Source organism: Eleginops maclovinus, chromosome 1 (genome assembly GCF_036324505.1).
Source record: "Eleginops maclovinus isolate JMC-PN-2008 ecotype Puerto Natales chromosome 1, JC_Emac_rtc_rv5, whole genome shotgun sequence".
NCBI classification, from domain to species: Eukaryota; Metazoa; Chordata; class Actinopteri; order Perciformes; family Eleginopidae; genus Eleginops; species Eleginops maclovinus.
The window spans coordinates 6,992,968-7,012,327 of record NC_086349.1 but is presented as its reverse complement, the minus strand read 5'-3'; the positions used below and the strand labels follow the sequence as shown (position 1 = coordinate 7,012,327).

The 19,360-nt window shown below is 37.4% G+C and overlaps 1 protein-coding gene across 1 annotated transcript; it reads right to left on the bottom strand.

Annotated features, from left to right (window-relative positions):
- Window positions 1-216: 216 nt before the first annotated feature.
- LOC134879353 (protein-glutamine gamma-glutamyltransferase 5-like) lies at window positions 217-12,241 on the bottom strand. The gene is made up of 15 exons (XM_063905846.1): window positions 12,197-12,241; window positions 11,557-11,751; window positions 10,771-11,010; window positions 10,554-10,672; window positions 10,330-10,458; window positions 9,525-9,702; window positions 9,088-9,223; window positions 7,874-7,977; window positions 6,898-7,137; window positions 6,727-6,768; window positions 6,527-6,568; window positions 5,897-6,109; window positions 5,250-5,410; window positions 3,973-4,112; window positions 217-1,588 (listed from the first exon to the last, which is right to left on the bottom strand). The coding sequence occupies exons 1-15, from the start codon at window positions 12,231-12,233 to the stop codon at window positions 1,432-1,434; spliced, it is 2,133 nt and encodes a 710-aa protein (XP_063761916.1). The 5' UTR covers window positions 12,234-12,241; the 3' UTR covers window positions 217-1,431.
- Between the last annotated feature and the right edge of the window lie 7,119 nt (window positions 12,242-19,360).

Genomic DNA, 19,360 nt, shown 5'->3' with positions numbered 1-19,360 from the left:
CTGCAAGACTGACAGGAAGTAGGTCAAAGGGAGATCGAGCATTTGCTGAATTGGCACCTCTTCCAGTAGGCCTACACATCTGATGAAATACGAAATCGCTGTATGAATTACATATTTCGGGGGAGTAGCAGATAAGTGCCTGCCTACAAATCGTATACTATAGACTTAACAAAGTGTTTGTTTGGTACAGATCCATTTAAAAGAAAAATCACAGAATGAACATTTAATTTATATTTTTTATTCATTCAATTATGATCAATCTCTCCAATATCCAATTTCAACATCAATCAAAAATAATCCCTATTTATTTTTCAGAATTACGCAGCCCTGTCTTCCAGTTAGTAATTGATCTGTTAGACTTTCTTTTCATAACGCTTTGTTGTGAAACCACTGCTTTATTTTCCATTGTTTGAATGATTTGCTTTTTGATGTTTAATAAAAAAGATATATTATTTTGTTATGCTATTTATGCTAAAATGTCTCCGCTACCAGTTTGAAAAAGCCCAAACAATAGTTTCATTATGAGGCAACTTCTACTGATTTCTGACTACCGTTATCAGTAGAAAAATAGGGAGTGTGTATGCATATATTCACATTTCTTCTTCTAGTGAATCATTTATTTGTTACAGCTTTTCTCTCTTATCTTGTCAAACTCTTCCTTGTGAGGCAACTCTAAGGCTTGAACGCGCACTGAGCACCAAGACAGGAAGTCAAAGGCAACCAAGTGTCCCCTGATCTGACTCACTAGAGAGTAATGATCCTGGCAGGATCGCTGATCATTGTGATAATGATTTCATCATAAGTAACATACTGTAAGGCCCCTTCTTTATAATCATCATGTGAAAAGTATGCAGTGCGTAACCTTTATACTGTATATGAACCCTCAGTGTGAAGATATACACTAATAATGCTGTCATCAGATCTCTTTGAAAAGGGCTAGTTAATAAGCGATTCTTTCTAGTCCTATAGTTGAGGTTTCTACCGAGTCATTTAGTCTGCCTGAAAATTCTGAGACAGTTTACTCGTGGAAATGTATGCAACTCCAAAAGAAAAGGGAAAAAAAAATAATAAGAATTCAACCTACTAACACTATGCTGTATTCATATATCAAATGAAATTACATGTCGCTTGTGAGATGCGTTTATCCATCTATAATATATATTTTTGTTTAAAGTATGGTACATCAAATCTTAAATAATCAAATAATTGATGGTAAATCTGAAATATGGTTAATTGACTTTGATGCACCTGATCACGGTTACAGAATATATACTTAACATTACAATGGATTAAAAACAAATAAATCCAAGTGATCAATGAATGGAAAATACCCTAACACAACATATTAAGAATATAACAAAGTCTCAGTCCATGTCTCAGTGCAGAGAAAATCATTTCCTGGAGCTTTTCTGGAGGACGGACTCATTAGTATCATGCACTCACGATGATGACTTTGTGGAAGGTTTTGGAAATGGCTTTGGGGCTGTTGCTGTGTGAGAAAGTTGCCTTCAGCAGTTTAGTGCCAGGGCCAGTGGCTGTGATGGTCACTGTGTTCTCTATCTTCTCGTCTTGCTTCAGGAAAGTCATTCTAACAGAGAGAGAAAAAATGTAATCTTTCCACATTTCAACTCACACAAAGACCCACTGAGAAAACTTTCAGAGCAGGCATGAAACAGAGATCCATTGTTGTCGTGAGATAGTCATCATAATAGCTCTGTGTGTGAAGGCGATGAGTGTTGATTTATACTTCAAATTATTCAAGAAATCTTTTCCCAGGTAGAGATTATTAGAGAGGCCCTATAATGCTTTGTTGGGGTTTTCCCTTTCCTGTGTTATATAGGTTTGTCTGAATACACCATACGCCACAAACACCTCCATTGGACTCCTTTGTTTACGACTGTAACGTAATGACATGTAACTCTTTGCGCTTTATTAGCTAGCGCTCCAATACATTGAACTTGACAAACTAAGGGGTGGGACATCTCGAAAACCGTTGACCAATCACAACAGAGCCGGCCAGCTAAGACAATCAGAGCAGACTGGGCTCTGGTTTCAGACAGAGGGTGAAAAGAGGTGCAGCACAGGAAGTATGAGGAAAATAAAGAGCTTTTTGAACGTTAAACCATGGAGACATGTCACAGTAAAGGCAGTAAATGAAACCTGAAAATTAGCCTTTTAGGGCCCCTTCAAGCTAAAGCAAAATGATCTATCTAACAGTAACTTCATGTCTCTGCTTAAACTTTTTGTTATCTTATTAGCAATCTTATTTCTGTCTTGGAGAGAACTTTTGCTTTATTTGCTCAGACAATTAAGCAATAGTCAACATGGTTCCAGGGACCTCAATAAGAGGGGGACTACAAAACAAACACTAAAGATTAACTTAAAACTTTCATGTCAAAGTATGTCCGGTAAAACCATACAAGAGGTTACAGAGGGAAACAAGAGATTGAAATCTTAACACTACAATGGATCAAACCAAGACCAAAGGATATTATTATTTTTTTCATCGATTTTACAATTCAAAAGCTTATAATATTATTTACTAGTGACACTGACAGAGAACCCGGAGAAAAACAGATTTATGGACCATTTCTTTCTCATTCTGCACAGTGGGATTGCAAAACTAAATGCAGTTGCAGCTAAGTCAGAAAATCATGAAAAAACTAAACAGAAACAGTGTTACATTCCTGTAGGGCATTTCTCAAATTTGCATCAGGAGGATTGTTAACAGCAGAAAAGGTAAAAGCAATGCCTCATTCCACACTGCAAAATTAAATCTCTCTAAGAAAGGCTAAACTGGCCGCAAAATGTATCTTGGAATAATGCCCACATGCCACATTATTAATGGCTGTATTCAGCTCAGTCAACATGGCTTGGCTTGGGATCAGATCGTCACAGATCATCACAAGTCCCTGCACGGATCAGAAGAAAGAACTGTGACACTGTGAGAGAAAGTATTGCAAAACCACATTTCTCTGTTGTTGTACATTACCCCTCTTACACACCTGAACACTTCCCTAGAGGAATGTAACACTGCTTTTGTTTTGTTTCTTTTGTCATGTTTTTCTGTATAGCACAACAATGTATGTGTGTTAATTGGTCCTAATGTGTATAGGTCTGATTTGTGCATGTGTGTATTTGAACTTTAAAAAAGGATCATATTTGTGTGCCTCTACTGTGACATGTTTCCATGCTTCAATCTTCAAAAGGTGTTAATGTTTCTCATACTGCCTGTGCTGCAGCACCTCCTTTCCCCCTCTTTCTGAAACCAGAGCCCAGTCTGCTCTGATTGGCTATCATGTACAATGGGATGGAGTGCTAGCCAGTAGAAGTGCAAGTGTTATATAGTGATGCCACCATTTTATGGAAATATACAAAGGAGTCCAATGGAGGCGTTTCAGTGTTTTCTGGACATTGTGTTTAAGGTTTGTCTTCATATAGTCTGTTTACTCTGGTTACACAGGATAACGTAAACTGCACATTATCTCCCCTTTATTCCACTAGTGTAACTCCCTGTCCTGAAGACACAGCTAATGAATATATGCATTAATGCATACAGTATATGCATTTAATGTCGTTTTTTATCATTTGTTTCAATTGCAATAGATCATAATGCTTGTTTTTGGATTACGTTCAAATCGTAACCTGATTTGCCAATGAAGAACATTTGACTTGTGGGAGGCAGGGATCATTGCATAAATATATATTAGTACATTTAACGAGGATGACAGGTCCATACTTTACCTATAGCGCTAAACACGTTCAGATGTAATCCTGCTGCATAAACAGACCTGACAGCATTCCTCGGACGTACATACCATCTCTTCTTTCAGCTCATACGTAAGGAAAGGTATGTCTAACCCTCGAAGATTACACCGGTAGCATCTTTGGCCATTCCTTTTTGAAAGACACCTGTCCTTTTGCACAATGATGATTTATTGTATAACCCTGGGGCCCTTGTGTCAGACTCACCTGACTTCCTGTTTGCCCTGCAGCAAGCCAGATCCCTCTACAGTCAGCACGGCTCCATTCACACTTCTGCTCAATGTGTTGATGAAGGACACATGGGCTTTGTACTCCTTTTTGATCTGGATGCGGTCCCCTCCTTCGATCTGTGAAAAAGACAAAGTAGCATGATTAGACACTTGACGTCAAGCTCTGTCCAATAATCATTGATATACTTTTACAACATTTTTAGAGTTTTTATTTTTATTTTACAGTATAGAGTGGTGAACTGACGACATATTTGTTTAGACCAACCTGGAAGTTAGCTTATGGCTTCCTACATAAAAAGCAATGACATTTTTCCATTGGACTCTGAATGTTGCAAAAACATTGCGATTGCAAATTGTAACTGCAATCGCAGTAAAAAGTGAAATCAATAAACAGATAAACAAATCCTTTGAATCTTTGCTTGTCAAAACTAACACTAATGTAATTTTAAAAATGCAGGTGTGGTCGAGTTGGCTTTAAATCGGCACAGACTACATTTTCTTTAGGTAATTTGACCTTCATTTTTAGGTTTGGTTCCAACAGAAAGAGAAAGCATTCTAGCTGCCAGCAGATAAAAAACAGGTTGTTTAGGATTAGAGAAACTAGCTGGTCAAGAGCAACTAGTTTATGTTTGTTTGTTTTTTAAACTCACACCTTTATCCCTTTTACCTTAACAGTAAAATGATAACACAGTATGATGTAGTAGGACATTTGGATTTCAGACTGATGGAGATCAATAATGTTCTTAAAAAAACATTGACATCTTATTATTCATATCACATACATTTAAATTAAGTATTTACATGGGAAGACACAGTGAAGCCACCGAAAAAATCAGTGGTTCAATAGTGCTGCTCGTTTGCACTTTTGTGCAGTTTACAGTTCTTACTACTGATTGCTACCTGCTATCATAGGAATTTAAATATTCTGCTCAAAAGTGCAATATCAGCTTTTTATTAAAAAAAGCCTTTAAAACATCCTTCTTTGACAAAAGTACCTATAATAAAAGTGCTGGTTGATGAGGAAAACGCTTGTTTTTTGGAGGTTGTTTGTCTGAAAATGTAAAATATGTAGGTAAAAAACAAAAACAAAAGAATGTTTTAATGAATTTTGGTTTATGCTCTTAATTAACGTATCTTAATCTTGTCATGTACAACCGACAGGATACCGAAGATCAAATTAAAGAGTGCTGCAGAAGAAAAATAACTAAAGAGAACGCAGCACAGTGTATTTGTGAGTTTGCTGCTGGACTGCACCTCCACAGTTATCTTTGGTGAGGTGATGTTGAACTCCTGCGTGGCCAGGAATATTTCATCCGTTACGACATCCTTTATCACAACTGCCACGTTCACAATGTCATCTTCAGCCAGCACCGACTCATACTCAGACAGAGGGATGGAGTGTTCGAGCTCCAGAACTGCAGGACAGCAAAAAAAAAAACATCACATTTTTACAAAGGGTTTTATCTTCTTCGAGCTAAACATAATTGTGGCCCTTGGAAAAACGTAACATTAATTAGGTCTCTTAGGTCATTTTTTAGAAAGGATTGGATTGTAGATAGCTTCTTGTTTACCAGCTTTACAATTCATTGTTAAAGGCTATTATGCATTTTTCGCCATTTTCCCTCTATTGTAGTGCGTTGTACAGGTTTTTATGAACTCAACTGCTTAGCGATGTGGGTGTTACATAGTGATGTCGGTATGTTAGTGAAGTAAACAAAGGAGTCCAATTGAGGCGTTTCAGGCAGGAGGGGAGACTGTTGGAGAGGAACTTTGCGATTTTAGCCTTTGCAGACCATTTACATGCACAAAAACCTATATAACAGACTACAAGAGACCCACAAAAAGCAGAAAAGTGCACTTTTAACTGAGAAAAAGTACGTAAAGACTCATCGTATCCTCACCTCCCCCCCCCTTTATGCGCTCTTCTTTGTGAGACTTCCAGAAGCTCTGCTGTGCATTGCCGTTGTACTCCTTCTGCTGAGCGTTGACATGCTCCCTCAGGACCCGGGAGCTTCTCGAATTATTCCTGACCGTCACACACATAACGATACTCTCACCCAATGTTGGCACTCCCTTGAGGCTTAGGGACACCTCCAAATCCGGAGGCATTTCTTCTGCAGATGAAGGGGAGAGTTGACTTACATTTAACACACAAGTTCTGTTTTTTCTTGCTTTGTAGATGACCCCATCATAATGCTATGCAGCAAAAGTAGAACTAAACATGCTTGAGAAAAAATCAACAGGATTCCACACTCTGCAGGGAACGGGTATTTTTCCTATATGAAAGTATATTCTTTTGTTGCGGAACTCAACATCTGATAAGTGATTGGACTGCCAAATACCTGTAGAAATTGAAGAGATTTTGTCATGCAAAAAACAGCATCAAAAGCATGCTTATCAGAGTAAACTCTTTTGGTAGATATTGTGCCAGTGGGAAAAAAAACCTTTGAGTAATTTTCAGTGTCAAACACCTAAAGAAAAATGGTCTCATAGCAGCAAATTGACATGTTTAATTAAAAAAATATCAGTACCTTCTTCATATTCCACTGCACTTGACTGATAAGAAAGACACACTGCGAAAATAAAAGGGATTTTGTCAACAATGGTATCAAGCGTATGCCCTCACCAGACCATAAACAACAGAAATGTGTTGTATGGCTTTTCTGGTTAACAGAAATACTCCTAAGAAAATCTGAATGACATTTTATAATATTTTATCACAACCACTGACTTGTCCTTCCTGAGTATCTTCTAGAGTCTGCTTCTTTTGGTTCTGAAATGGAAAAAAATTAGGAGAAAGCTTTATCCAAACATGTGGAGAACAAAGATGGTAAACCTATTGTGTTTGAATAATTCTAACACAATGTAGATTCATTTAACACAATACTGTTTTTTGCCTTACTTTTCTTGCTCTTGTAAGCCGGTGTCAGGTTTTCTGGTAGGTCTGATCCAATGCTCTTGGTGTAGATCAGATGTCCCACTGTCTCAGTGTCTACCGTCCTTTTCACCACCTGTTCATTGCATACGACCACCCGTACGAGGTCAGCGTCAACAGCGGCGTAGATAAACGGTGCGTCGAAAGGGGCTCTTAAGACATGGTGCTGGATGGCAACTACTGGGCAAGGGCCACAGCAGAATATCCCTGCAGAGAAAGATGTTTGTGTTACAGTACATGCTAAGTAGCTATATCACAAATAAATCACCAGGGGCATCACACATTTTGCAATCACATAAGCTACTTGGACTAGTATGGCGCTACATGGTTATTAATCTCTCTATGTTGAGGCATAGATAGCGACTTAGCTTAGCTCTTGTTTCAGAACGATGAACACTTTTTTTTTGCGTGGATGCCGCACTGTCTTGATACTAAAACAGAGCAGATGAGATCAATATTGACTGAAAACATAGTTTCCAAGCCTGCTTTCGATTCATGGTTTTAAATAGCGCTTTTGTGTACAATGCAGAAATACGGGGAACAAATGAACAGTTAACAAAACAGTGAGAGAGAGAGAAAGATGCAAACTTATTTTATAATGTTCCTTCCCCTGCTGATTAAAACTGAAAATCACTCATCAGATTGTTTTATTTTGTATTGTGAAATAGTAGCCTTACAGTGCTTTAATTAGACTTTCAAAGGTATCCCCAAGAGGCTGATTGAGATGATGGATGTTAATGATTTTACTAACAGTATTATTAAAAGGCTTATATTTATTCCAAAATAGTCTATATATCACAAATAAAAGAAGAAAACCTAATAATTACATGGAAAATCAGACATTCATCCGAACAACATAGTCAGAATAGAATGATCCTTTGTTTCCTTTTTCGGCCATTGTGACGATTTGACTATGAGATTGGCAATTGAGCAGAGAACCCACCTCCACTTTTCTCCTGGGGGGTCGGGTCCACTACCTGCCACCCATCAAATGCTGAACCGAGGTCTGGTCTCCTCATCCAGCACTCCACCCACACATGGAAGTTCCTGCAAGAGGACAAAGAGTATAGATGCTGTAACATAACCACACTCATTTTGAAAAAAATGTACATGGATATACGTATACAAAATCAAATACACTGGGAAAACAACATAGCCAACTGGGATCGGATTCGTAATTTGTTTATGAGAAGTTGATACTGCAAAACTGGGGAAATAAGGAAGCGCCTTCACTTTAGAAATGGAAATACATTAAATATTACTTAACATTAAATTGGCCCTTTTCTACTCATTTTCAGGTTCCTATTTGTATTTTGCGCCTCTTCTGTGACATGTTCCCATGCTGTAATGTTCGAAAAAGGTCTTTATTTTTCTCATACTGCATGTGCAGTTTGAAACCAGAGCTCAGTCTGCTGTGATTGGTTACCTGGCCGGCTTTGTTGTGATGGCCCACTGCTAAGAGATGTCCCGCCCCTTAACCCTATCACGTAAAATGTGCTGGACTGCAAGCCAATAGAAGCACCAGTGTTACATAGTGAGGTCATTATATTAGATAATAAAAGCTTAAGCTTGCCTGTCATATGATTTTGTTTGTGTATGTGTTTTTATTTTATTTTAAAGGGGGGTTGTGTTTTTGGCAAGTATGCAAATGCATGTGTGGTTGATGGGACACTGTTGTACTGTAGGCCGGGGAAGACAAGCATATTTTTCTTTGTTCTTTCATTTAATTGTTTTGAATGAAGATGATGCATGTTAAAATGTGTTGAAATATTGAATGTAGGGTATTCAAACACCCACTCACTCAGTAAAAAATGAAAAATATACACAAAAAGAACATTGACGGAATTTTAAATATAAAACTAAATGTCGACAACATTACAAAATAATTTTTAAACTGCCTCCTGAAATTGTAGTTTAAAGGTGTAGTAATAAACCTGTATTTTTAAAACTCGGTTTTTGTTAAGAAGGAGCGTTACCAAAGTCATATTTTCTTTGTGATTTTAGATGCCATTTGGTTGTGGGCAAAAGGTCAAAAAACATAGAAAAAGTGTTATTAGTAAAAAAGAACACCAGAGTAGGTCTGGACTAAGGGTATTTAAATCATCGTAATAGCTAAACAGGTAAAATAGCAACTGTTTGAGAGTAATAAACACCCACCAAATGCTGTCCTTTGGCCCCGGGAGCTTTTCCCCAGTGCTCGAGAAATATTCCACAATTTTCAGGTTGCTGTCACAGTCATGGGCAGCGTTAAAAACTGTCACCACCCTGGAGGGAACACCCAGCACTCTCATCACTGAACAAAAAAAAAAGTTAGTTAGTCCATTTTGGAATGTGGCAGGTTTGTGCCATTATGAAAGATTTATTAGCAACAGTTTGCTAAGCTTAACAAGTCCTTTATTATTAAACAAAGGATTGGGATGAAAATGTAACATGAACCAATGCAAGTACTGTATCAATATAATAGATTAAAACACGTTCAGGTAGATTTAGCTTATGCTACTTGTAAGCCACGTTTGACAACTCCATTAATCATAGGCCAATTCAAACTTGTCAGCCATGATATTAGACACACAGTGTCCTAATTATTATAGTACCTGTGCAGAGGACAGATGCAAAGACCCAGCACTGTCCGTAGAGTACGGGTCTGCAGTTGGACAAGGCCCATTGTTTCAGGATGTCAGCACTGCTGCTCCACTCTGTAGGATTGACACCATCTTTGTAGTTGCCTGACCAATTCCCAGCTAAAATACCCAGGTCATCGTTACAGTTAACCTTAGACAGGAAGAGACACATTACATTCCTTGTTTAACTGTGAGAAAAAAAATGATGATCAATTTTCTAGATTAAATGTGTGTGTTTGTCTTAAAATAAATTTGCCAGAGCAACTTTTTTAAGTGATATTTTTTACACAAGTGGGGTTTTTTTCAGTTTAGTTATTGTAACACTCAATTCAACCCCAAGACGATGAATTGCACGACTACCCAATGTTCAAAATGGGACCAATGAAATTAAAATGTAAAAACATGACATGACATTTATCTTTCATGCAATTCTACCAAACAATATGTTCCTGTGCTTAGAGAGCATGGAGGAACTGAAAAATATTAATATTTTCAGTTCCCATTTAGTAGTCCTTTTGCCGTGTTTGGCCGAAATGTTACATTAGTAACCTAAACCTAAACAATAATTCAAAAGTGCCTAAAATGGAACTGGCATAACCTTTAACCTGTTCTTTAGTCATAAACAGGAGATCGAAACATTTTTCAATCAGACTTATTTGCCTCAGTAGGCTTCCGTATATTACTGTTAATATAATTAAAAACATTTGACATAAGAGGAGTTACATCTGCATGTTTTACATATCTATCACAGAAACTGAATGTGAATGTTGTCGCTCACCATAGCACATATCACCCGGCTGAGGTAGACGGGGTCTGCTCGTCGACTGTAGTCTTTTTCTTTGTTCTTGAAGTGCCACTGGCTGACCTGCAGCAGCTTCATACACGCCTCCAGGACTCCAGGCTCATACTTTATGTTTACAGATGGAAACATTAATTTTCTGTACTGTACTCTTACCATCACATAACGCTGTGACCCATTCATGAAAGCTGAGCATAACCTACCTGACCAAACATCCAGGGCCTTTGAGCAATGTTGAGATGGGTGCCAGTGAACAAAATGCCATAATCGCTCTTGACATATTCTTCTGTTTGAGCATCCAGTGGCATGTACACTGGATCCTCTGAAAGGCAATAGCAGTGGTACGGAAGGACCTTTAAAACAAGGTAACAGCAACACATTTAGACAATAAAAGGAAGTAGTATAACTAAATGGACCCACCTTTCAGCCAAGGATTGCAGAGCAGCACAAATGTTCCCACTTCAAAGGTACATCTTCTCCCCTGTATTGTCTCAATGTGGAAGAAGAGATAATACTGAGCTACTGGGGAAGTAACAGGGGAGCAGATGTGGATGGTGACTGACTTAGAATGAATGTCACATGGGGAGATTTTGGCTGACCAGCCTTGGGGGCAATGTTGTTCGCCAGAGTACTGGACTATGATCCTCTCTGACTGATTTCCTGCAAGGTGAAAGAAATAATAATACCACTTTACCTAATGTGATACTATACTTGTGAATAAAGAAATAACATACTTTTCGCTTAACAATAAAAACTATGATTTATAACAAGCACTATTAAAACCCAATTGCCCCATTCAATACCAGAAGAGGTTTTGCTGCTACATCCTGATTTGTTTTGGTACAACCAGTAATGGTGGTGAATGATAACTTAGCAAACGGCTGATCACCCTTATGATTTTTTTCACACCTTACTCCAAAGTAAATAACAGTATTTCCAAATATTTTAATCTAGTCAAATAACTAAAACTTTATAAGTCAGTAAATTGACTCTAATAACTTTTATGAAGTTTGCTGACATTAGCTCAGATTTGTAGCTAAAGCTACTGTTCATACAAGACCATGTAAAACTTTAGCAACAACTCCCTTGACTGCACTGGATCAAAGAAGTGTGCTTTTTATTTCTTTTGTACGGAAATGTGTTTTCTTCTTAAATGATAAAGTCATGCTTTAAATTTAAGCAGAATTTATCCCATCTTTTTTTTACCCAGAAAAACCTCGAAGACCGGGTACTCTGTTTGCGGATCCCACAACCGCTTATGAAACCACATAGTCAGTTTGAAAGGTTTCCCTCGTCGCACCACCAGGTGTTTTTCGCTGAGACCGTGTGTCTCATGGGAAATGCTGTTTTCCTCAGCCTCATAGTTGACCAACTTCAGACGGCAATGGCTATTGTTTATGCCTGGGGGAAAAAGATGACTTGTAAAAACAGATTAAAGATCTGCTATCACTCACAGAACCAGGGCAGGTAACTGAAATAAAAGAAGCAGGAAAAACAGCAGTTTTGAAAATAACAATAAAGGAAACCAGTCATATTGTCCAGGAAAAATACTAGTCTAAATAATTGTTATTAAAGTTTAGTTAGTACTCGGTCTTCTTCAGTGGCGTACCATGATATAAATGTTATCACTCCCGTATACATTTGATTTATGTGTAACTGATGTAATTCATACAATGTGGGGTGCACGTTAGAAAGTGTCTAACACAGCCAGAAATCTTAAACCACATGCTAATCTATCTGACAGAAAGGGCTAGAACAAACTTGATTTTAAAGAAACTGAAAAGCATTGACTAAGCTTTCTCTTCAGCAGATCTTAAAGTTTAGAATGGTTTGGAGATAAACTCACCGTTGATTGTCTGTGTAGTCTGCTGCATGAAGTCCATGGTGTGACAGCTGGAGCTACACGTGAAGGAATGACAAACACACGCCCTTATAAGTATGTCCCCCTCCCTCCTTTGTTGCGACAGCTCTTTTTTTATCTATTTAATTCTATCTTCTGGTTGCAATTATTGTTAACAAGCTCTTTCCAACAAGAGCAATACAAAAAACCTGCGGGGAAAGCAGTATTAAATGGCATTTAATAAATACCTTTGTAAAACGAATGTATTTCATTTGGTTTTAATAATGTGAAAAACTCTGTAGTGACTGTTAGGTTTGTTAATGGTGTTGGAGGACTTTAGCCTACTAAGTGAGGTGTTAACAATACTAATACAAAACAATATTAATGTTAACAGCATTGCCAATTTAAGTCTCAATATCATGCGCGATATTTGAATATTAGTTTCTTAATTGATCTTTCATTCTTTTTTTTAGGCATTGTTAATCTTGATATTAATTTAATTTTGTTGAAATGTACTTTTCTATTTCAGTGAACTTATTTTACTGAATGTATCATATTGAAATTATAGTTTGCACTGGTGTCAGCAATTACTAACACATTTTTGATTTATTAGTTTATAATTTATTCTTATGTTGCAATTTGGGTTTAGGTATAATCATAAAATATTCACTGAATGAGTTAGCGCAGCGGTGATTTAGCCCATGGTCTGTCTGAGAAAAGGCCTTGCTTTTGTAGTCTTACAATTTGGGTGTACTGTATGTGGCGACATTTTCAGCAAATAAAAAAAATCAGCTCCCTTGGAAGTTAGAAACTAAAATTTGAACATTCAAATTAAAGCTGGTCGCCAAAGAGTACAAAACGGAACATATTGAGATTGTTACTTTCATTTAGCATGTTGAGGTGCTAAATAGCACTTAGGACAAAGAACAGTTGAAGCTGTGGGATCAATTCATTTTTAGATACTTTCAGTCAGATTTTGAGTTGATGTTGATGCAAGATGAAACGTATATAGATACACGTTTTATTATTCATCCTGTGTTATATAATTCAGTTTTAGACTGGGGTTATTTTGGATTAATGTATGGACCGGATTATTTGTCATATTTATTGTCTTTGGTATTTCCTCCATTATTTTTGTTGTATTTCTGTTTCTACCAATCATTTAGCCCTTCCCCATTCGATTTACATTTTCACATACACACTCCAGCCTACTGTATCCAAAAGTTTGTAATGTTTAAAAGAAGATTCTTATAAAAAATAAAGGTATATAAATGTAACAAACCCAACAAAGATTGTGCAAGAAGGTTGTAAAACCCCCAGGAGCTTATGGTAAAACCTCCTCTGATCCACAAGACACTTGTTACCTACACAACGAGATCTTGAAATATAGGGAAAACAAATCACTTGGTAAAAAATCCTGATGAATTAAACGAATTAAACGCATCAAAACTACATTCACTATCGTCTAAGGAAGCTGCATACAATGATTCAATGTTCTGATGCAATTATTTTTGGCACACACTTTAATAACCAGACAATTAATCAAACCTTTTCCCTGGAAATGAGACACGACACTGAACAAACCCTGTACACACCTTTATCTGGCAATTGATAGCTGTGTCTGATGCCTCCCTTGCAAGTAAATGCCCAAAATGATTCAATCGTGTCTCAAGTCTTTTTCTTGAGATGTCCAGAAAAGATTAAATACATAGTAATAGATTAGGAGCTGTGTTTTAATGCGGGTAAAATAGCTTTTTAGATTAAGTTCAGCGACATATGAATCATTAAAGCATGAGAGAAAATGTGACTGGGTTTCCCACTTAACACATAGCAATAGATTAAGAAGAAGCTGGGTGAATATCTGAAATGTGATTCCACATCACTCCTTAACTGGGAAACGTTGCTTTAAACAACGGCTGGTGTACTGCATCATATCTTTTAAAATGTTTGTATCGAATAAACAAAATATGTACAAAATATTAATATAGGAAGAGCTTTAAAGGACTTTTAGTTGACTAAATACAACGCTATACTCTGGAAGCCCCTTTTCAAACCAAAATGTAGAATGACTTGAATTGATTATGTTCTAATAACCAAAGCATCTTTATCATATGCTCTAAAGAAAACTGAATGAGTGGTAAATGTTAACATTACATATTGTACAATTCTGCCTGAAGGGTTCCGCTCCTTGTTCCCTTTCCTCTCTTTGTGAATGTCCTCCCTCTAGTTACAGATCTGAGATTGCATTTGTTTGTATTTGATGAAATTAACTCAACTAATGGTCGCACAACCCCAAAAAACAATGTGACATTACAAAGTGTTCTATATCTGATCAGCTTATTTTCAGACAGGTTCTTATATAAACATCTCAGGACAAAAAGAGAATCTTTATTCCTGAAACTTTCTGAATCTCGTTACACAGTGGGGAAACATTTATGTTGAAAAAAAATGTTGTTCCTCTTGATATATCTGACAGTGAAAAGCTCATCTTTATATTTATGTAAGAATAATAACTGTAAGACAATGTTAAATAATATATAGATATTGGACCTTTTTATTATTTATTCATGTCTAAATGTTTATTTTTCAAAAATAGTTGCAAAATCCAATTTCTCCAGGTGATAAATGCAGTATTTCTGACTCTAAATGTCATCAAATACAATAGTTTTTCATCATCAATTTGCTTTTATTACTCTTAAAGTACTTATTTGATCAATAATTGCCAAAAATCAACAGTTAATATGCAAAACTTTTTAAAGGGGATGCTGTGTTTGGAGTTGGAACAGAAAAACACGATGTTGAGCACATGGGTCGAATCAAAATAGTTATTTTTTATTTTTGTAAAAGAACATTTGATACAAAAGAGCATATTGGGGCCCATTAATAACTCTAGTACAAATCTGCTTTTTTCCTTTACCCAGTATGCCACAAAAATAAAATTTGTTAAAAAAAAAAATATTGATTGTTAAGTTGCTGGATAAGCTAGAGTCCCTTAAAAGCACTTTGGACAGCGGCTGAGTCAGGGTTGGAGTCAATTCTCTTTTGTTAATATTTTTGATTTCATACAATTTGTCAGAACCTTTTTTCACCTTTTTTAAGTCACCTCGGCATAAAACTTTAATCAAATTACATATTTAAAGATGAATTTAAACCAACCAGGACTAAAATATGGTTTAATTCCTTCAATTCCCAATACTGTATATTATTTCAGTTTTAACCAAAGCCGATTTGATTTCAACCCTTGTGTGAATCTTAACTTAAACCTTTTTCTCCAAACAAAAACACCTGAAAAAATTGCATTCTTTTACCATGGCCACACACACACACACACACACACACACACACTAGGGCTTTGACCTCGAACTTCGTTGTTCGAATATAATTCGATTGTTTAAAAAAATAAAGAAATTCGAACGAATTTTAGGGAGCCCTTAATATTCGAACCTATATGGGAATTATTTTTTATTAGTGTTGTTTTCAATTCAGATTCCAAGGTTTTTTTCACGCCTGGTGAAGTAAAACCGCGAGCTCATTATCAAGGCTATTATTGGTCATCTGGGCTCCTGTAGACCTATGACGTTGGCATCCTCCTGGTTCGCGCAATCGCGCTTATTTTAAAACAATATTCTAAAACAATGGCCGCGCCAACGACAACTACGCCTGACGAGGAGTAGGCCATAACCTACTTAGCCTGACTGGCTTATTTTTTTATTTATTTTTGATGAGAACAGTGGATAAAACTGTTTGTGTTTAATCCAGAGTCTGATAATAATACAATTAAAAAAACCAAAACAAGTGACTGTGTTTTTCTTCCGAAAGCATCATTGACTGACTAGGTGCACGTCACGAAAGGTTCCTGTAAGCTCGTGTATTTCCGATGGAGCGTTAACTGTCATATGTGGGACCCACACTAATGTTGTACATATTACGGACACCCGCCATTGACTGATACACTGCCCTCTGGTGGACAGAACATCGAACTGAAGTGTGATACTAATATTGGTCTTACTGAAGACATTTAATGGTCAAAATATTATTAATAAATATTCGAATACATTCGAACTTTAATATTAATAAACAAACGAACTTCGAATATGATTTTTGGGCAAAAGTCAAAGCCCTAACACACACACACACACACACACACACACACACACACACACACACACACACACACACACACACACACACACACACACACACACACACACACACACACACACACACACACACACACACACACACACACACACACACACACACACACACACACACACACACACACACACACACACACACACACACACACACACACACACACACACACACACACACACACACACACACACACACACACACACACACACACACACACACACACACACACACACACACACCCTGATTTGAATATTAATTAATAATTAAAGAAAGACTTTACCTCAAAGGCACTGCATTTTGACCTGCAGACAACCAAAACATGACAGGTTGAAAACAAGAACTGCAGAAATTCAATAACATCGATCAGTTCAGATGCAGAAGGAAGTTAAATAAAATAAGACAACAAAATAGGATACATTCTAAGAGTTACAAAAGAAGACTTACATTTGAGTGGCTCGTAACACCGCTGTCAGTTGAAATTATATTCTGAATATTTTACAAAGGACATAAGAGATGACTGTAGGCTTCCCTACAATACATGTACAACCTTAAATTAGCTATGTTGCCTGCAACACGGGTAATTCTGTAATGTAAACTCATGTGACTAAAGAAGTCACACAATCAGTCAAATGATTTCCTGATTAGTTTTTAGCATCATGAGCCAATGCAAAGGTTGCACATGCACTACAACAGGCAAGACAGGAGAAGAAGAAGAAAAAAAGAGCAAAATATAAAATGTGCTACGGAAGCTAATTTACAAACAATTTAACAACTAAAGGACATTTATCGACGCATGATTTGCTTGGATTAACCAAGATTCCTGCCAGAAAATAAATGAAAAATTTGTACCACTTTTAAATAAATATGAAATTCAACCAAACACTTTGCACCCACACACACACCCACACGCAGTAAAACCCATTACTTCAGGGAATGCAAAAAATATGCGTTAGCTTACATCACTTAAAATAGGGAAAAATAGTTTGACGAAGACATTTGAACTAAACCAATACAAGATTTTCATCAGAGTGCATAAAGAGACATTGTTTTGTTATTGCTGCTTTTTTCTTCAACTGAAAATCAATGTGGTTAAGAACTTATTAATGTAGAACCAAGTGGAGACCAAATGTGAACAACAAATACAAGGAATTGATCCTTTTGAGCCCAATAAATGTCATTGTTGATTTAAGGCATGAACGCTAACTTTCCAAACTCTTACTCCACCACCACCGCACAACCCTGGTTTGACTTCCTGCTATCACTTCCACTGAACTTTTCCTGAAGGCTTCGTTGCTCTTCACTGATTGGAATGGGGAAACCAAAAAGCAGCGGTGCTTCAATTCACCCATAATGAAGAAGATGCCTTTAGAATTAGGAAATGATGGTTTGTGGGGAGCTTTAAACGAGCTTCCCCCGCATGACAATAACAGTCGGGTGGTTTATGGAGCATCGGTCGACAGGCATCTGGTGAGCTCACTTGAACCCTTGGCTGGAAAAACAGAAATAAACAAAAAGACTTTCCTCAACCTATTATCGACCTACATTACACCCACAAAACGCATCTATAGAACGGTTACAATCACATACATGTTTGCATCAATAACATTGATTTTAAGACTTTGCTCCACTCCAAACACCTGAGACTATACAGGCTAAACGCCAAGCTGACTAACAGAGAAAACCATTCAGTATTAGTTTTAAAATTACTAACTGCGACACACCATCATAACCTGGTTTCCCACACACCAACAAAACGCATCACAGATGATAAGGCTTATTTTTTCACATCATTGGTCTAAATGTAGTCATTTAGACTATAACATGGCTTTTAAACACCTTTAATTTGAGTATCTGAATATTTAACATGTTATGGTATCCTTTTATGTTACCATATACAGTGGGGCAAAAAAGTATTTAGTCAGCCACCAATTGTGCAAGTTCTCCCATTTAAAAAGATGAGAGAGGCCTGTAATTTTTATCATAGGTATACCTCAACTATGAGAGACAGAATGAGAAAAGAAAATCCAGGAAATCACATTGTAGGATTTTTAATGAATTAATTGGTAAATTCCTCGGTAAAATAAGTATTTGGTCACCTACAAACAAGCAAGATTTCTGGCTCTCACAGACCTGTAACTTCTTCTTTAAGAGGCTCCTCTGTCCTCCACTCGTTACCTGTATTAATGGCACCTTTTTGAACTCATTCAGTATAAAACACACCTGTCCACAACCTCAAACAGTCATACTCCAAACTCCACTATGGCCAAGACCAAAGAGCTGTCAAAGGAGACCAGAGACAAAATTGTGGACCTGCACCAGGCTGGGAAAACTGAATCTGCAATAGGTAAGCAGCTTGGTGTGAAGAAATCAACTGTGGGAGCAATATTAGAAAATGGAAGACATACAAGACCACTGCTAATCTCCCTCGATCCACGCAAGATCTCACCCCGTGGGGTCAAAATGATCACAAGAACGGTGAGCAAAAATCCCAGAACCACACGGGGGGACCTAGTGAATGACCTGCAGAGAGCTGGGACCAAAGTAACAGAGGCTACCATCAGTAACACACTACGCCGCCAGGGACTTCAATCCTGCAGTTCCAGACGTGTCCCCCTGCTTAAGCCAGTACATGTCCAGGCCCGTCTGAAGTTTGCTAGAGGGCATTTGGATGATCCAGAAGAGGATTGGGAGAATGTCATATGGTCAGATGAAACCAAAATAGAACTTTTTGGTAAAAACTCAACTCGTCGTGTTTGGAGGAGAAAGAATGCAGAGTTGCATCCAAAGAACACCATACCTACTGTGAAGCATGGGGGTGGAAACATCATGCTTTGGGGCTGTTTTTCTGCAAAGGGACCAGGACGACTGATCCGTGTAAAGGAAAGAATGAATGGGGCCATGTATCGTGAGATTTTGAGTGAAAACCTCCTTCCATCAGCAAGGGCACTGAAGATGAAGCGTGGCTGGGTCTTTCAGCATGACAATGATCCCAAACACACCGCCAGGGCAACG